Source organism: Triturus cristatus, chromosome 6 (assembly GCF_964204655.1).
Source record: "Triturus cristatus chromosome 6, aTriCri1.1, whole genome shotgun sequence".
Lineage (NCBI taxonomy): Eukaryota > Metazoa > Chordata > Amphibia > Caudata > Salamandridae > Triturus > Triturus cristatus.
In genome coordinates, this window is record NC_140589.1 from 534,457,443 (window position 1) to 534,475,886 (window position 18,444).

General features: G+C 46.3%; 1 protein-coding gene across 1 annotated transcript in view; it reads right to left on the minus strand.

The window, feature by feature from the left end:
• The window catches only part of IMPG1 (interphotoreceptor matrix proteoglycan 1), a 1,638,967-nt gene that overhangs the window by 711,846 nt on the left and 908,677 nt on the right, over window positions 1–18,444 (minus strand). The window contains exon 9 of the mRNA XM_085609628.1: window positions 5,571–5,591. Within this exon, the coding sequence (XP_085465754.1) occupies window positions 5,571–5,591 (21 nt within the window). The remainder of the gene's footprint in view (window positions 1–5,570; window positions 5,592–18,444) is intronic.

Here is an 18,444-nt window from a genome sequence, read left to right on the forward strand (position 1 = left end):
GGTGCAATGGATATTTCAGTCTAAGTGGCACAATGTATTTTAGTGTTCTGTGAGTGCAATGGTAATGTTGGAGATATCAGTTGGGGGTAGATTCCTGAAGGAATAAGTGATGTTGTGTCTTGGTGCTGTGGAGTACCTAATATATTGGGGATCCTGGAAAGGTTTTGTCTGTTGCAACCTACAACAATTTAATAACCACATTCTCTATAGCTGAAAATGAATAAACCCATCATTTCATTGTTTCTCTACAGAACTTCCTCTGCCTTCTTGCCGAGCTACCTTCACATTTTATTGTTCATCAATTACACTTCTGCTTACAGCAATTGCTCAACAGAAAACTGGCACATTAGAAAAAGTCGACGGGATGTAAATGATAAAAGGCAGATGCTATAATTCATGAGGGGGGAAGAGAAGTAAATGAAATTAATAGGGATATTTGCAAAAACAGAAAGAAGAGGGAGTCTTATTTATATTACTTTACACATGTCCTCAGTAAATACGTTCACATTGATTTCCATAATTGAGTCATCTTTAACTTGAGAATCAATATTGGGTAGGTCACTTTGCACAAATGGGAGTATGGCTGACCCGTAGGTGGTGTATTGTGAGGCCAGATGCTTAAATGAATGATTTCAACTTAGAATGTATATTTGTTATTATGTTTGTGGAAAAGTCCTCACTAGGAATTGAGAGAATGAGGAATTTACTTTTTATTTGTGGCTTCATCTTGCACCACTTTGTTTGAGTTTTTGGGCATCATGAAAAGATAGTTGGGTCTAACGATTTTTTGCTATTTATTTCAAGTTGACTCGTGCTGTCTCTTGCTTTCTTTAATTCATCTTGGACGCTTCATATCTCCCTGCCCTCTTTTAGCACTTGCATCCTGCGATCATTATAGAATGCAGTTGGCTGAACTGTCAGGTGAGCGTTTCTCTTATCTGATGATGATTGACTCTACCAGAATTCTATTGTCCTTACTGTGGCACTTGTCCAAGGGAGTGGCATGTTTGTCATTGCATGGTTGTTATGGAAGTCAAGACAAGTGATTTAAAAAATCTTAAGCTTTTCGAATAAAGGAGACAGTGAAGTGGCTATGAATTGCTGTATGATCGTAGCCTCCACGGAAGTGAGCTCTTTCAGGAATTTGCCTTGCTCCTATTTTGGGTGGATGCTGCAGAATAGACTATCACCCTGTCCTCAAGCACTCTCCAACTCTTGTCCAGTAGAGAGGGAAGTCTCTGTTTGGTATGTTCATTTTTTGTTTTGTAAGAAGTGCCCAAAAAGTCTTGGGTCAGTGGTATCTTCTATGAGTTCTTGAATGTCTCACATTTGCTGCTACCGCTTTCCATAATGACAATCTCTGGCTCTAATGCTCTCCTTTTGAGCCATCAGGAATCCTCTTTATCATATGTGCATCTATGTTATTCTGTAGACCAGTACTTTCCATCGTTTAGGTCCTTAATCTTGATTGGTCTGGCCTTTACATGGGCATTTATCACAACAAAATGTTCTTTTCTGGTACTTTTCCTTGTTAGACGACATATTTCCTTTTTTTAGGCTACTTTTACCGGGGTTGATGTGGGAGTGAGGTTTTGTGATAGACAAGATCTCACTTAAGGACAGGAACCCTAAACATCTTGCTATGGATTCGTGTTCCTGGTGATTTATGAGGTGGATAATTTATTATGCAAATTCAGGAAGGATATCTCAGTTTATGCACACCTTTCTCCTATGCCCCTAACACCAACTAGTTTCAGAAAGAATTTGCCAACAGTAACTTGCAAATATGCACACAGTACAGTGTGTGCTGATACCAGCGCTGCAGTAGTATTAGGGGAAGATGCAGTTTATGAGCATAATAAGCAGTGTATAACATCTTGACAAGCCTGTGTAATACTTCTGAAAGTTTTTCGTGCTTATCTTCTACAAGTGCTCTAAAAATCCTTTATCCTCCCACATGCTCCCCATGACAGACAATATTCAAGGGGCACAGAATCTGTGACCAAAACCATCACAATTCTCAGGCCTCAGATCTATACCTACCATAGCAGCTTGGTAACCTGCATCATTAGACTTACAGGCAGATACAGAAAATCACAGCAAAAGTGTCATCCCCACTCATCGGGATTTCTAATTCTCCTCCATCCAACAGCAACTATCCTGAAATATACTCTTTCAATTGCTGTTCTCACTTCTATCTCTCGCTGTCACCTTTGGAAATATATTTGACCCATATTTTTGACCTATTTTCCCCTTATCGCTCAATAAATTGTGATTATTCTTCAGTTTTCTGGATATCACTCTTCGTATACTTTTGTTCTCTGTTTTAGATTGCTGCTCCTCTCATTTACTTTCTCCCATCATTCTAGTCATCTGTCTTTATTCACGGCTTGTGATTTGTATACAAACTTGTTTTCTCTTCTCACATCACTCCTCACCTTAATTCACAATGCTAGCTAGCTTTACATTTCAACTGGACTTCCTTTTTATCCACATTTTAACACTGAGCACTGGTGTCCCAGTCATCCCTGGGAAATCCGCCATGCATGAACTCTTGGGGCCAGCTCACAAAACCTTTTTGGCGGGTGGTATTTCATGTTCTTGGGGGTACGATAAGACAGTGCTTGGTGCAAATACCTGAAAGCAGGTGTTTGGTGGTTGTATTGTGTGACAAGAATGTTTGAGAATTTTGATGTCTTGTTGCGTTCTGTTTTGAATGTTTTGTTGCATTATACACTATTTTGTTTTGAATGTGCTACTAAGTTGCTTTGTGCATGTTGTTGTGTTACATTCTGTTGTTTAATTTTGATTTGTCAACAAGTGCAGATACATTACCAGCCAAAAGCATCAGATACTTTTACAGTTCCCATGACAAGCAACCATTTAGCACACCGTACAGTGGTAAAATAGCCAGTGGTTGGTTGCCTCGGCACAGGGATGGTGGGGTGGGCAGGGATGGATTAACAAAATATAGAAACTTACCTTCTCCGCCACACCGCCACACGCCTCACCCGCTGCTACATGCCTCTACCGCTGCCACATGCCTCTCCTCCGCCCCCGGTCTGCTGGAAGCACCGGAAGCACCCAGGCTTCCGGACTCCGCCAGCTAATCATGACGCTGCAGCAGCAGCATCGTGATTGGTCTGAGCGTCCTGTTTGGGCACTCAGGCAGTGCCTGGTAGCCTGGGCATGTTCTCTATGGGGCTGTGCAACACAGCCCAATGGAGTACATGCCAAGTGCACATGACGGTTTGACTGGCCCTAGAGGGTTGGCCAAACCGTCATGTGCACTAAGGGGAGTGCAAACCTCTCCTCCCCTGCTCTGGAGTTAAAGAGCCCAGCCCGCCTCAACTCCCATATAGAAAAATAAAATGACAATAACGTCCTGTTATTATCATTTTATTTTTATTTTTTGCACTGCTGAAATAGCAGTGGGGCAACGCTCCTCTGCCTTAGCGGAGTAGCCGCTACTGAAAATAGCACTGCCCCAGCTCTCCAACTGTTTAAAGCCAGTCAACCTAAAGCTGTGACAGAGAAAATGTTTTCATTAAGCGCTCCCTGTGCTCAGTTTATGTGATATGGCCATTTGTACCTCCAATAGGCACTCCCTGAGCGCCTTTATATTCAATAAACACATATATATGTAAGAGATTTTGAGGCAGTGTCAGCCTACCAGGTAGAAAAAACCTTGAATATTGCATTTATATTTTATGCACGTACACAAAAAATGTAATGATCAACAAAAGACACGTGTATAAATGGGCATCAGTTGGATGAGAAATGGAAATACTAATAACTAACAAAGCATTCAGTGTAATCTGTGTTAATGTGTAAGCAATGTTTTGTTTAAATTGAAAAGAATGACATGTAATCCAGAATCAGTAATGCAGATTGGATCACAAAACATGTTGTGTTGGATTACTTCTTACTGTGACCCTTCCCCACATAGCTGTATTTGGAAAGGAAAATGCTAACACACTGAGAGTACTCCTAACTATTCTTTTTTCCGTAAACCCCGCGACATGTTCTTTGGCTCCATCATAAGAAAACCCTAGCCTTCTTGGCCCTTGTCTGTCGCTCTGCCTTCTGAACCCTCCCACATCTGGTCTGCCCCCTCCGATGTGTTCATTGACCTTGAGCGTAGTCCTCTGAGCTCTATTGTGCCTAGTTCGTGTTGGTTCCTGACATATACTGGACTTGAAAGACCCACTTTGAAGACACGAACTGACCTTCAGTCATATTTTCATTGTATTCTACAGATTTGGTTGTCAACCATATTGCTCTACAGACAGGGCCGGCTCTAGGACAGTGCCAGTGGTGCAGATGCCCTTGGCGCTTACCATTGGGGGGCGCCATGTTTAGAAACAACATGGGTTTAAAAAGTACATGTGTGTCCAGCAGTTTTAAGGCAACAATAAAAATGTGAACATAACTCTGGGGATTAATGTCCCTGCTGGAAAGAGATCGGAGTTTGTCTAATAGCAGTTCCCACTCCTGATAAAGTAGCGCAGAGGGTTAAGATGCCGCGCAAATCACCCAGTTTTATTTTATGTGGATCTGCTCAGTAGGTGACTGCTTTTGCCTCGGAGATCCTTTTGTTACTTGCAGATCATAAGTTACAATCCTAGTATGTGACAGTGAGCTGTGAACTGTCTTCAAAGAGCTGCATGCAAATGAAAGGTGTAGGTTAGAACGTTGTGTTTTTTCAGAGTTTTTCATTATCCTAATGTTGCTAAAAATGGTTTGTTGGGGTAGAAGTACAATCTTATTCCTAAAGTCAACCACTGTTGTACGTTTTAAATCCTGAGTTTGTGTTTCTCCAGACCAAACACACTTAATATATACTTCCTACCACTATCCCTGCCATGTGAATCCATCTTCGTGTAATCCTCATTGTCTTGTGTGACATTTCCTATACACTGATTTACACACGTATGATTAACGGGCTCGGAATACTGTGTAAGTTATCTGACACCCCAAACTGGAATGAGTAGAGCTGTAAAACAAATGAAGTGCATGTGAGAGGGGCTATGGAGAGATGAGGGGCCCTTGCGGAGCGTGGTAGTGAGGGAATTCATGGAGAAGGAGGGTTTTGTGTTTGCAGCGCCAAAAGAGATTGTCACACTGGGGGCCACTGGCACTAAAGCTGTCCCTGTCTACAGAGATCAGTGACTGGCCATTTGAAGCTGTTTTCTTTTAAAAGGAACACAAAAGTGAAGAGCTCCCTGCGCACATTTGCAGTAGTAATACATACATGCAATATAAACACGAGTTAGACTTCTAGCGATGATACATTCACAGTGATGTTCCTATACACTTCCTTTAACTCAGCGTGATGATCATTTGACTGGAAGCGTGCTTCAGTTGATCGGAACTTGGCATAATAACTCCATTTCTGCAAATATATCACACATTGCTATCTTACATTTTGTATTCTCTGCACAACCTTCATACTGAATGTATCTATAGCAACACAGAAAGGTCATTGTGGCATCTTATCGATGGCACGTGCTCTCATTTCACTGGCTACAGTGCTCGCATAAAGAGAAGTAAGGCATATGCCACGTTACCCGTCTTCCTCCTTCTTCTGTCTTCATTTCATCAATTGGTTCAGGAAAGGATAACGCGTGCCAGGGGAAAAGAAAGAGATGTATGTGAGCTGGAGAGCATTTCAGCCATACATCAAGAGCACAGAGTGACAATGTGTCTGTCTATCTTTCATCTGTTTTACAATTGCCATAGAAGGTAGGAGCCTGACAGCCATGAGAGTTTCCCTCCCACCACCACTGACAAATCACAGTGTTGCGATCAAAAAGAGAAAGGGACCCGCACTGGGGGGCCCAGCCTTGCAAGGTTCTTTGTTGGCACTGCCGCCATCATTCTGTGACAGTGAACAGGCTAATCCAAGTAGCTTGATGTATGCTCATCACAATGGTTATTGCTCGTTGTGTGCTGAGATAAAACCTGGTGTTGGATGTCAGCAGGTCATTACAGATTGGCCTCGCCATTAGAATCAACACAGTGACGGACTGGTGACCCCAATGCTTCACATATTGGGCCACATGGAGCAGCATCTGTCTAGGTTTCTGTCCGTACATCTACCTACCTCTCCGTGTAAAGCAATCTTGCTTTAGATTTGATTAAAAATAGTTCAACACAAGTAGGCTGACGTTAGGACAAGGAAACAGAGAACTACATCTTACATTGGCTAATTAGATCATTTATTTGCAAGACTTCATGATACATGGATTCACGAGGCTGTCCGAGAATGAGGCTTTGAAAGCAACTTGCTCAACTTTTTTCTTGGACAGGTCGTATCTTTGCGATCAGCCATTATAATTTTACTGAGTAATTAAAGACAATTAGACTTGGTTTAACAATATACATTCTCACACAACTCACACTTAGGTAAATCAGACTTCTCTCAGTTCAGCCTGCGACTACACCCCCAGCATCGACACAGAAAGAAACAACACATCATTGATTTAAATACAAAGATCAACGCACGTCTGTGAAACGCACAAGCATCCAGGAGACGTCAGGGTGTGAGGTCTAGAGGTAACAGTTTCACAACTGAGAAGCCGAAATGGGTAGGGAAGAGTCAGTTATAAGTATTTTTTTTTGCAGTTTTATATAGCGTGAACTAGACCGAAGATGGAGCTTTTTACATGAGCACCAGTTACTTTACACAAGCACACATTCATGTATTGTTCTTTTTAGGCACAGGGAGAGTAAGTGTTTTCCCAGACTGACGGGCTGTTCAGCCGAAACAGACTCGAACCTGGTTTCCAGTTCCAAAGTCGGCATCTCTGGTCCATATGCCACATCAGCTCCCTATCTAGGTGTCTTGACATATGACATATGTCTTGCTAATTTCTCTGAGAGGCTGTTCATTCTGTCTCAACTCAGTGTTATGCCAAGCTCGTGAACTTGGAGCTCTACGGATCCAGACATTTATAAAAACCTCAGATCCGATTCGAATAGAAAGCTCTTTTGCTCGTCAACCATTTGAGGTTTGCGGATCTGGAGTTAGATCCGTGAAACCAAAACAATCAGATTGGCTGGCTGCAAAATATGGAAATACACTGAGGTGTCTGTTACAGAATAAGGGAAATCGGCCCTCGCAGCTTTAGAGACGGTCGCTCCACCCGCCGCGTGTCTCCTGCTTGCGTTGACCCGGTCTCCCTGCTCCCTCCGCTCACCGCCGCTCCTGTAGGCGTGACCCCTGTGCCTCTACCCGACTTGTGCTGTTGTGCTATTTCCCCAGTGCCCTTCTCTGATATTACTGCTGTTGTCTATCAGCCCCTGTGCCTCTCTGCTTTTCCTCTGCCTGTTGTGGTATTTTCTGTTGTGCCTCTCTCAGCTTTCCTTCTGTGCCTGCTGTTTTCCTCCCGTGTAGTGACTCTGCACTGCCGCCGTTTTTCCCCGCCTTTCAGCCGTCGCACCCCGCTCCCTGCCGCTGCTCCCCTGCGGCCCGCCCCCTTCCCTCGTTAGACCTCTTCCCTTCCCATTCGCCACCCCGCTCCCGCCTCCCAGCTGCTCCTCCCTCCCACTGGACACTTAAGGCGCCTCCACGCGACGGGGAGCGGTGACCTGACCTGACATCGTCAGAGACGGTCGCTCCACCTGCCGCGTGTCTCCTCCTTGAGTTGACCTGGTCTCCCTGCTCCCTCCGCTCACCGCCGCTCCTGTAGGTGTGACCCCTGTGCCTCTACCTGACTTGTGCTGTTGTGCTATTTCCCCAGTGCCCTTCTCTGATATTACTGCTGTTGTCTATCAGCCCCTGTGCCTCTCTGCTTTTCCTCTACCTGTTGTGGTATTTTCTGTTGTGCCTCTCTCTGCTTTCCTTCTGTGCCTTCTGTTTTCCTCCCATGTAGTGACTCTGCACTGCCGCCGTTTTTCCCGCCTTTCTGCCGTCGCACCCCGCTCCCTGCCGCTGCTCCCCTGCGGCCCCGCCCCCTTCCCTCGTTGGACCTCTTCCCTTCCCATTCGCCACCCCGCTCCCGCCTCCCAGCTGCTCCTCCCTCGCTCCGCACCCCCACTACGCCATTTATGGCGGAGTCCACGCGTACGCGCAGTGTTCACGCGCAGCGGGCGCACCCTATGCGCGCCGAAGGTGCGCCAAAGGTAAGCCCGTCTGCGCCCGTCCGCGCCTGGACCGCGCCCAGCGCCAGAGCCCCTGGCCCCCGCAGATGCCATCCCACCCGCCGGACGTACGACGCCGCCATCCTCAGCGCACTCGCCACCACCCCCACCCACTACGCCGGCCACACGCTTGACCCCGTCTTCTTCTCCAGCAAGGACGTTTCCTTTAGCCACGCCACCGGACTCCACTGGACTGACCACAGCTGCGTCCACTTCAGCTTCAGAAGGACCACGCTCCACCACCACCCACAACAGTTCCCCCGCAGAAGCTGGAACAAGATCACAGCCGACCAACTCACCACATCCCTGAGCCAGAACCCTCCCGCCAGCTCAGCGAACCCCAACCAAGCAGCCAACAAACTCACGAGGTGGATCAGCAACTGGGCAGACGACCTCGCTCCACTGAAGACCCCCCCGCCAGACCCGGCACCAAGAAAGCATCCTGGTTTACCGACGAACTCAAGAGCTCCAAGAAGAACTGCCGGGCCCTTGAGAAAGCCTGGCGCAAAGACCCTACTACAGACAACATGACCACCCTCAAGCTCGCCACTCGTAAACATCACCAGCTGATTCACGCCACCAAGAAAACCGCATTCAGGGAACGACTGGACAACAACGCTCACAACAGCAAGGAACTCTTCAACATCGTCAAAGAGCTCTCGAACCCTAGAGCCGGAAACAACGACATCACTCCCTCGCAAGACCTCTGCAACTCGCTCGCCTCGTTCTTCCACAGCAAGATCGCAGACATACACAACAGTTTCAGCGCACTGCCGACGTACCCTACAACCGCTCCAACGCCCCCCACCACCACCCTCCGCGCCTGGACCCCGATCAACGCCGAAGACACCATCCGCACGATGAACTCCATCCACTCCGGATCACCAACCGACCCCTGCCCTCACCACGTCTTCAACAAGGCTGACTCCATCATTGCACCCCATCTGCGGGACATCATCAACGCCTCCTTCGACACTGCCACCTTCCCAGAGAGCTGGAAGCACGCCAAACTCAGCGCCCTACTGAAGAAACCATCAGCGGACCCCACCGACCTCAGAAACTACCGCCACATCTCGCTCCTGCCTTTTCCTGCCAAAGTCATCGAGAAGACCGTCAACAGACAGCTGGCCGCCTTACTCGAGACGAATGGATCCCTCGACCACTCACTGTCCGGTTTCAGAGCCAACCACAGCACCGAGACCGCCCTCATCGCAGCCACTGACGACATCCGAGCCCTGCTCGACAACGGGGAAACAGCGGCACTCATCCTCCTGGACCTCTCCGCGGCGTTCGACACGGTCTGCCACCGCACCCTAGTTCAGCGCCTCAACAACATCGGAATCCAGGAGAAGAAACTGGAATGGATCATCTGCTTCCTTGCCGGAAGAACACAGAGAGTCCGCCTCCCCCCGTTCAGATCCGAGGCCACCGAAGTCATCTGCGGCGTACCACAAGGATCATCACTCAGCCCCACGCTGTTCAACGTCTACATGAGCCCCCTTGCGGCCATCGCACGTCAACACAACCTCAACATCATCTCCAACGCCGATGACACCCAGCTGATCCTCTCCCTCACCAACGACCCCGCCACCGCCAGAACCAACCTACACGAAGGAATGAAAGACGTAGCCGAGTGGATGATGAACAGCCGCCTGAAACTGAATTCAGACAAGACGGAAGTCCTCATCCTGGGATCTTCGCCCTCCGCCTGGGACGACTCCTGGTGGCCCCCTGCCCTGGGTAGCACACCCAAACCAACAGACCATGCACGTAACCTGGGCTTCATCCTGGACTTCTCCCTCTCCATGACCAGACAAGTCAACGCCGTCTCCTCATCATGCCTCAACATCCTACGCATGCTACGTAAGATCTTCCGGTGGATCCCCACCGAAACCAGGAAGACGGTCTCCCAGGCCCTCGTCACCAGCCGACTGGACTACGGCAACTCCCTCTACGCCGGAACCACAGCCAAACTCCAGAAAAGACTACAGCGCATTAGAACGCCTCAGCACGCCTCATCCTGGACATTCCCGACACAGCCACATCTCCGCACACCTGAGAAACCTGCACTGGCTCCCCGTCAACAAGAGAATCACGTTCCGACTCCTCACCCACGCACACAAAGCTCTCCACAACCAAGGCCCTAGATACCTCAACGACCGACTGACCTTCTACACCCCCACCCGCCAGCTTCGATCGACCAGCCGCGCCCTCGCCGCCGTCCCCCGCATCCGAAGAGCCACTACGGGAGGAAGATCCTTCTCCTACCTGGCTGCCAAGACGTGGAACTCCCTCCCCACCCACCTCCGCCTGACCCAAGACCACCTCGTCTTCAGGAAGCAACTCAAGACCTGGCTATTCGAGCAGTAGCGGACCCCCCTCCCCCAAGCGCCTTGAGACCCTCCGGGTGAGTAGCGCGCTATACAAATGCTTTGATTGATTGATTGACTGATTGATTGATTTTGTAAGGAAAAAAAGAAGGACCAGGCCATAGACGAGGCTTGTGCTGAACCCCTAAAAGGGGTTTTGTGTGGGGGTATGGGTGTAGGACCTGTTTGAAAGGCAAGCAATGGGAGGGTTGGTCATCCAAGGCCCCGTACTGTGGCTAACTCCCATGTGCCATCTAGCTTTGGAGGTGGCTTGTGCAGGCCTGCTCGATGCCCAGGCCCTCTGCCTGGCCGTGCACAACGGGTTTGGCCGTCCACAGTGGGTTGGTCACAGGGCCTGGTAAAAGGATAGGCCCTTAAGCCAACCCCCTCTGTGAAGATCCGAAGGTTGTGACAGTGGTAGATGGATGGTTTTGGAAGGCTGGTGTAGGACCAATTCAGATACCAGGTGATGCAGCCAATGCACACTTTTACCATGCTCAGTGGGGTTGGCCACCAGTGGTGAATGGTCCACAGGGGGAGGGCCAGAGTCCAGGACCTGCAGACAATCCATGCTGAGCATAACCAAAGGTCATGTGCATCTGGTGCTGACCACTCTTGTTAGGTTCGTTAGAGGGCCTGGATAGAAGCCAGGCACTGTGACAAATCTTGGTTGGCTGCCAACAAAGGCAGACCTGACTTTAGTTATAATATACCAATGTATGTCTAAAAAAAAACAGAAGTTCATCTAAAGGAATACAGTTAAAATGCAGTTATGGTTACACATTAAAACAAAGAAACACTAAAATTCACAAGCTATATTTAGTACCAAAATCCATAACTCAAACTTCAGCCATGCAACACCTAACTTGCACACAAAAATGCATTGCTTCTGACCTCACCATATTTATATTTAAGACATAACATCTATAAGTGTTCATAGACGTCTCGGAGTAAGTAGTAAGAGAAATGTATATGTAATTTCATCTGTAAGATTAATTAAAATCTTTGCAACTGTATCTGTTCCATTAGGAGTGAAGTCACATGATTGCTTTTGGGATGTGAGTTATGGTTTGCATGGCTTTTAAGATGAATTAAAATCTCTGCAACTACTTCTGTTTCATTAAAGGTGAAGTCCTGTGAATTGCTTTTGGTTTGTATGACTGTTGTGCAAGTTATGTACTTTGGTCCTAACCAAAGCAAATATCAATGGATTTTCAGTTTTAATTTGTAACTATACCTGCACTTTAATTGTGTGTTATATATGGTTTTGTCATTTTGTATGTATGTATTTTCAGGCCTCTATGTTATATGTATTTGTAAAGCACATTATCAGCTGCAAGGGTATCCTGGCGCTGAGCAGGTGTGTGCACTTAGTTCTACCTTTGGCAGATTAGTAAACTAAAAAGTGAGCTCTTCAGCTTCTTGCAGAATTCAAGAAGAGAAGAGGAGGAGGCTATGAAGCTGTGAAGCTCCCGCCAAGCCTGAGCACACACAGCTATGTCCTGTGGGTTGGCTCCCCAGGACATAGCAGGAGCTGGTTCTGTGTGGTGGCGTTCCCCAGCGCCATCTAGGGTTCCAGGACAGGGCCCACGTGACCCCCTCCATTGCAGGACAGAGCCCCAGGGAGGTGGTGTTTTGAAGGGCCGCGGGCCGCTTGGCCCCCATCTTTAAATGTTTACATTTGCCCCGGGGAAGTGATGGTCCCTGGGACTACAGGGGTACCCCATTACCCAACCTGTCCTGTTTCACATCACAAGGATTTTAGGATATCCTTTACATGAATAGGACTCTAAAAACATCCCTGAGCTCCTCCCTCACAGGGAGGGTGTTGTAGCCCTTGGCGGAGCTAGTTGTCTCCGCCAAGAGGAGAATCCCAGATGATGAAGCATACGACTCCGGTGGGTGATGGGATTTTTTCCTAATTAAAGGACTCCCCCACTTGCAACAAGAAATCTTTTCTGTAGTCTCTTTATGCTGGTTTTCCAGTCTTTCACTGTATCCGTGGGAAGGTGGATGTCTCCTGGGCTGCAGGGGGGCACGTGGCACCCGCAATAATTTTATATTTAGCCCCAGGGAGGTGGCGGACTCGGGGCTGCGGGGGCCAGAGCCCTCAGGCATCGATTTTACATTTAGCCCCAGGAAGGTGATGGTCCCAGGCTATGGGGGACTTTGTGGGCCCCCACATTAATACATTTGCCCTGGAGAGATGGCATTTCCCAGGGCACGAAGGTTGCCCAGGCAATTGCTGCATACATTGTAATGAATACCCAGGGAAGGTGGCGGTCCCCGGGGCTGCAAGGGAGGCCCTATGGGCCTCCCCTGCACTAGTGTTTCATATAGCCCAGGGGAGGTGGTGGCTCCAGGGCCTGAGAGGGGTATGCGTGACCCCCTGTTTTCAATAATGCATAAAGCCCAGAGGTGGTGGCGGTCCCCGGAGTTGTTGGGTGAGCCACGAGGGCCACTCACATTTCATTGATAATTGCCCCTGCGAGTTGGCAGTCCCTGGGGCTTCGGAGAGATCCGTGTGGCTCCCACATTTATTTTGAGTAAAGCTCTGGTGAGGTGGGGGTCCGCGAGGCTGCTGTACTATTTACATTTAAAGCTCTAGGGAGGTGGTGGCTTCCATAGTTGCAGGGGGGTCTGCGCAGGCCCCCAGTTTTTAATTATGCATAAAACCATGTAGAGGTGGTGGTCCCCTGGGCCTCGGCATACGGTCACTCATTTTTCACATAGCCACTGGGAGGAGGCAGTCCCCACAGCACAAAGGTTGCCCAGGGTGAACGCAGCATAAATTGTAATGAATATCCCGGGAAGGTGGCGAGCCCTGAGGCTGCAGGGAAGGCCATACAGGCCTCCACGCACTCATTTTTCATATTGCCTAGGGGAGGTGCTGGCCCCTGGCACTGCAAGGGGTATGCGTGGCCCCTTGCTTTCAATAATGCATAAAGCCCTGGGGAGGTGGCTGTCCCGGGAGCTGCAGGTAAGCTGCGCAGGCTCCTTTATTTCATTGTTTATTGCCACACAGAGCTGGCAGTCCCTAAGGCTGCAGGGGGTCCATATGGCCCCATAATATTTCAATTCAAAGCCCCAGAGAGGTAGTGGGCCCCCGGGTTGTGGGGTGGGTCTACATGGCCCTTCTGCCTTCGATAATGAATAAAGCCCCGTGGATGTGGTGGTCCCCTGGGCTGCATAAAAAAGATGTGCAGTCTACATGTGAAGTAGCGGCAAAATGTAATAAAAAAAACATTTTTAAACCCCGGCGGGATCCCTATAGCATGCCCCCAAAATATCTGGGGGGGTCACGTTATTTCTACCCTGCCCCCTTTTCATTATTTTTCACTTTTTTTGAGGGACACAGCTTCAAGCGAAGTCCGAAGATACCTGCCAGCACCTCCTAGTTGAAGTGTTGCAGCCAATCACATTTTAGTAGGATTCGAGGGTCCACGGCAAGGATTGCTTCCCCAGATATCTATATATATTTAAACTTTAATATCTCTGAAACTAATGAAAGAATGTACACCAAATCACAAAAAGTATGCTTTCTGCACCAACGTCTAGCTTTTTGCCAAATTTGTTGTAATTCCATTCAGCAGTTCAGGCTATAGTCATGTTCAAACATGAACAACTCTCATAGAAATAACATGGGGAAAACACCTTAAGGGACCCCCCCTTATTTCTCAGCAGCTGAACCAAAGAGGGGAAGCTTTTTGGAAATGGTGTGAAGATTCGTCAAGCTGCACGAAAGATTTTGGCAAAACAAAAAACACTTTTCCCATGGAATCTTTGTTCCGAACTATAACTCACGGAATATAAAAAGTGTAATACACAATACTTGAAAAAGTGAGGCATCAGCAATTCCATGCCAGGTTTTCCCATGTCTGATATCCTCTTTGTACTGCTCAAATATTTAAATTATTAAAGGTGACCAAATTGCATGTAAACGAACTAGACTGCTCTCAAATATAGATAAAAGCATGAAAATATTACATCACAGGAATTCGAAAAAATAAAAAAGTAAATAGAAAGAACAAGCATTTGCAGTGCAATAGGTCTCACATTTGCAAGACTTTGAGCTATTGGCATTGTAAACGAGAATGTGTTTTACCCATGTTTTTTTGAAGTTGTTTTAAAAAATAGCCAAGATTTGCTTGCGCAGTGTACATGTACTTACCACAACTTTGCGCTATATAAGTTATGATTGTAAATGCACTTTGAGAAAGTTGTGCTCAGAGAGAGAAGGCATGCAGAGGAAAAGGTCATTTGAAACCAAAAAAGGAAAAGGAAAAGTCAATCCTCAGGCCAGAATTAGAAATATAGAGGGTGCGTTTTGAGATGCATGGCATTGTGAATGTGATGAGGAAGTGTTTCATCTTCATTACGGTCCATGCTAAATTGCTTACAGATTCTACCTTCGTGTGGCTTTCTGGTCTGTGTCATTCTGTGGTCACTAAGGGGCCATATTTATGACCCCCTTGCTCTGCTATAGCATCACTTTTTGTTACGCTCCTGTCGAGCAAACATTGAAATCATATCTATGAGACCACGCAAAGTCACTTTGTGTGGCTTTGAATAGCCTCATAGATATGGAGCATGGCAAGGCAATGCAAATCGCTGAGTTGCCTTCCTCTGTCCTCGGGAGGCGCTCCATGGGCATTGCGGTGGGTGTTCCCATACGTCACCCATGGATTTTGACGGGTTTACAAGACCATGTAAACCTTTGAATGTATCAAAACTGTATGCCTCCAGAGGTGAAGCATAACAATGAGAAATAACTTTATTTCTCCTTCTATATTCCTCTTTCCATGTGTGCTGCATTCTGCAGCACATACAGAAATCTTTTAGGATTGTTTTTTGTGCAGGAAGGTGCTTCTTCCTGCACAAAAACAATCCTGCCGATTATGCAGGCACCCTTGCACCATGGTGCAAGGGAGCCTGCATTGGCGCCAGGCTGCCTATACGGCGCCAGTGCATGGGGAAAGGACAAGAAAGCATTGGTTTGGATAAATTCAGTGCATTCATGCCCTTTCACTTCAAAGCAACGCGGCAAAGTGGCATACAGTGGTGCCCTATGCCAAAACACAAAAATAAGTCACAAACTCTATTTGGTCCTTATTCGGAAATGTTTAAAAGGTAGTATATCCATCCTGTGAGGTCCAGACAAACACCTGCTCTGCTTCATGTGGTGCTAGAGTACGTGTTACTACTTGATGAAAATGACAAGTGTTCATTTTAAACTTGATGTGCCTTTGTTACCGAAATGAACAGCTAGTATACGGCAAGAAACATTTATAAAAATGTCAACCTGACTTTTAAGGACAAGATGATTCCTTTAGCATCGTATAGTTAATGTACTAATTTTAATTATAATTAGTGTTGTTAGCTCCTGCTCATGATATTTTCTTGGCGCCAGACGTCCTTGAAGTTGATGAAGACTTTTATGAAGTTATTGTCACTACTGATATCAGTGACCTGCCATTTGGGAGTGTTGTAAATATATAAATCTGCCTGCTGTCTGAACTTGTAATATCTCTGTACATGTGTAGTAGGTGTAGGCACCAGGAAAGGCTCAGATTTGTTTAGCACATCTCGATTCCCATTACAGCTGCAGAAGGGGACAAATCTTGAAATAGTTGCAGCCATGTTCGAATTCAGCAGTGCAGGCTCCTTATATAGCATGGCTGATGAGTAGGTGATCAGAGTAGAAAGATCACCACAATTGATGCTACAACTGTGATGCTGACTCCACTGGGACATCTAGTAACAACCTGAGGTACTGCACCTTGTACTGCTGACTCCACAGGGACATCTAGCAATGACCTGCGGTACCGCACCTTGTTCTGACTCTATAGGGACATCTAAAAACGATCTGCAGTACAGCACCTTGTACTGCTGAGTCCTCAGGGATATCTAGTAACAACCAGCAGTACTTCACCTTGTACTTCTGACTCTCTGTATAACCAATAAACCAAGCAAGCTAAAGTTGCATGTATTCACCAATGTAAATCAAGACTACCAATGTGAGTCTAATTTAGGCTTCGGAGCCTAAGTGCTCAGGAGAAAAATCCGTAAACGCATTGCCATGAGCATGTTTAAGATGAGTGCCATGCATATTTGTTACAGATTGTTGACTATGCTGGCAGACTCTAAGCAAGTCTCCCTGAGTGAATATACAGTAAATATCATGCATTGTGTAAAATGTTAGTGGCTGCACTGATCGGTAAAACGTATGAGGGTGCACAAGGCATTCTGCAGTTAAGCGGTCTCGATTATATTAAACAATAAAAAAAAATGCGATTTGACAGACTTAATAAAGGTTCTTACTGCAATGGATTGTCGGTTAAGAGAAATATACGTGTCCTGGTAATCCGCCATAACGATGTCAACATGCGGGCGAGGATGGCTTTCAAAAGTAACCAAAATAGCAACAGATGACCGACTCCTAAAATGTGCTTCGGGGGCCATCTTAGAATGGTGAAGAATAGTGAGATTGATAAACATGGTAGTATCAGCGTGTGTAACACAGAAGTAAAACAATATCTCAAATGCCATTAAAATTCGCAACTCAAGCAAAATAATCCAAACGTAAAATTATGAAATATGAATGTACACCAAGCAATGTTCACTCTAGTTCTTACTGGTAGAAAAGTCTTGAGAAGGTTAATACTGTAAGAAAAGTACAATTAAAGTAAACAAGCAGTAAACAATCAAAAAAAGCAAGTGTTGTGCTAAAGCGCTGCGCCTGTGCATACTTAAGTTATGTGCATGGCGGCCCGTAAAGCATGACAAAAAAAAAAACTGGTCAATGTGCTAGGCACCGTGGTGGCACGGTACACAAAAATAAAAGAAGTAGCCCCTAAACAGTGCAAATGACAGCTTACAGCGTAACAAAACTGTAGTTGGTCGGTGCTGCCTGTGATACAAAGGAAGTGATGTATCGGGAGCACTAGCTGCCAGCAAAGAAGACTGATGCAGAAATTAGCCTATTGTAAGCATCAGGCGGGATTACATGCCATTTACCGACTACAACAGGTCTTGCAGACAGCGCATGCGTGCTGACGCTCGAACTACAAAAGGTACTGAATAGTAAATACCAAAAAATAAAGGAAAAAAGGAAAACGAAAGTGAGAGGTGGAGTTTGGCATTGAAATTCACAAATCAGTGTAGCATAAAAGGGAAGATGACTGAAAGACACACAAGATTGAACGGAAAATTAAAGAGCTGTTTGATAATGACACAGATGATCCTGCAGGTAGCTCAAGAGTAGTTGATGGCACACCCCTAAAATTGGTAAAAGAGCTAGACCAAATGAGGATTAGTGAAAAAAATAACTGGTGGGAGATGATGAGCCTAAAGAAATACATAGATTGCAAGAGGATTCCAAGAGATCTATGAATATTTGTGCTTCCAACTCTAAGTGATTTGGATTCGGATCTTTTGGATCAATGGCAGGATGATACAAAAGAATGTTCCAATAAGTTGCTGCACACGTTAATTCAACATGCAGAGAGAAAGTTATTAAAAGTGATTGAACAAATTAAAGAACTATAGAAAGCTCTGGTAAATGTACAGGAGAAATAAGATAATGAAACGCATTGATTAACATGGAGAAAAAGCTTGACAAGCAGGAACAGGAATTGGAAACGAAGAAGGCAGAGAAATTCAACAGTTTCAAGAGAGACTATGTAGCAGGGAGAATATATACCTTTACCAGAAAATCTGATCACCTTTACACAAAGCAAACAGTAGATACAAGAATGGTTGGAGTGATAGCAACTACATCGAGTGTTGAAAGCTCCTAAATCAGTTTGGGAGACCCGGATCCTATTACCCCATTTCCCAGACTAGATTTCTAAGGGAACATGAGGCTTTACCAAATGAGCACCAGAGAAAGTGGAAGGAAAAAGAATGAACAAAGAACAAGAATTCCCCC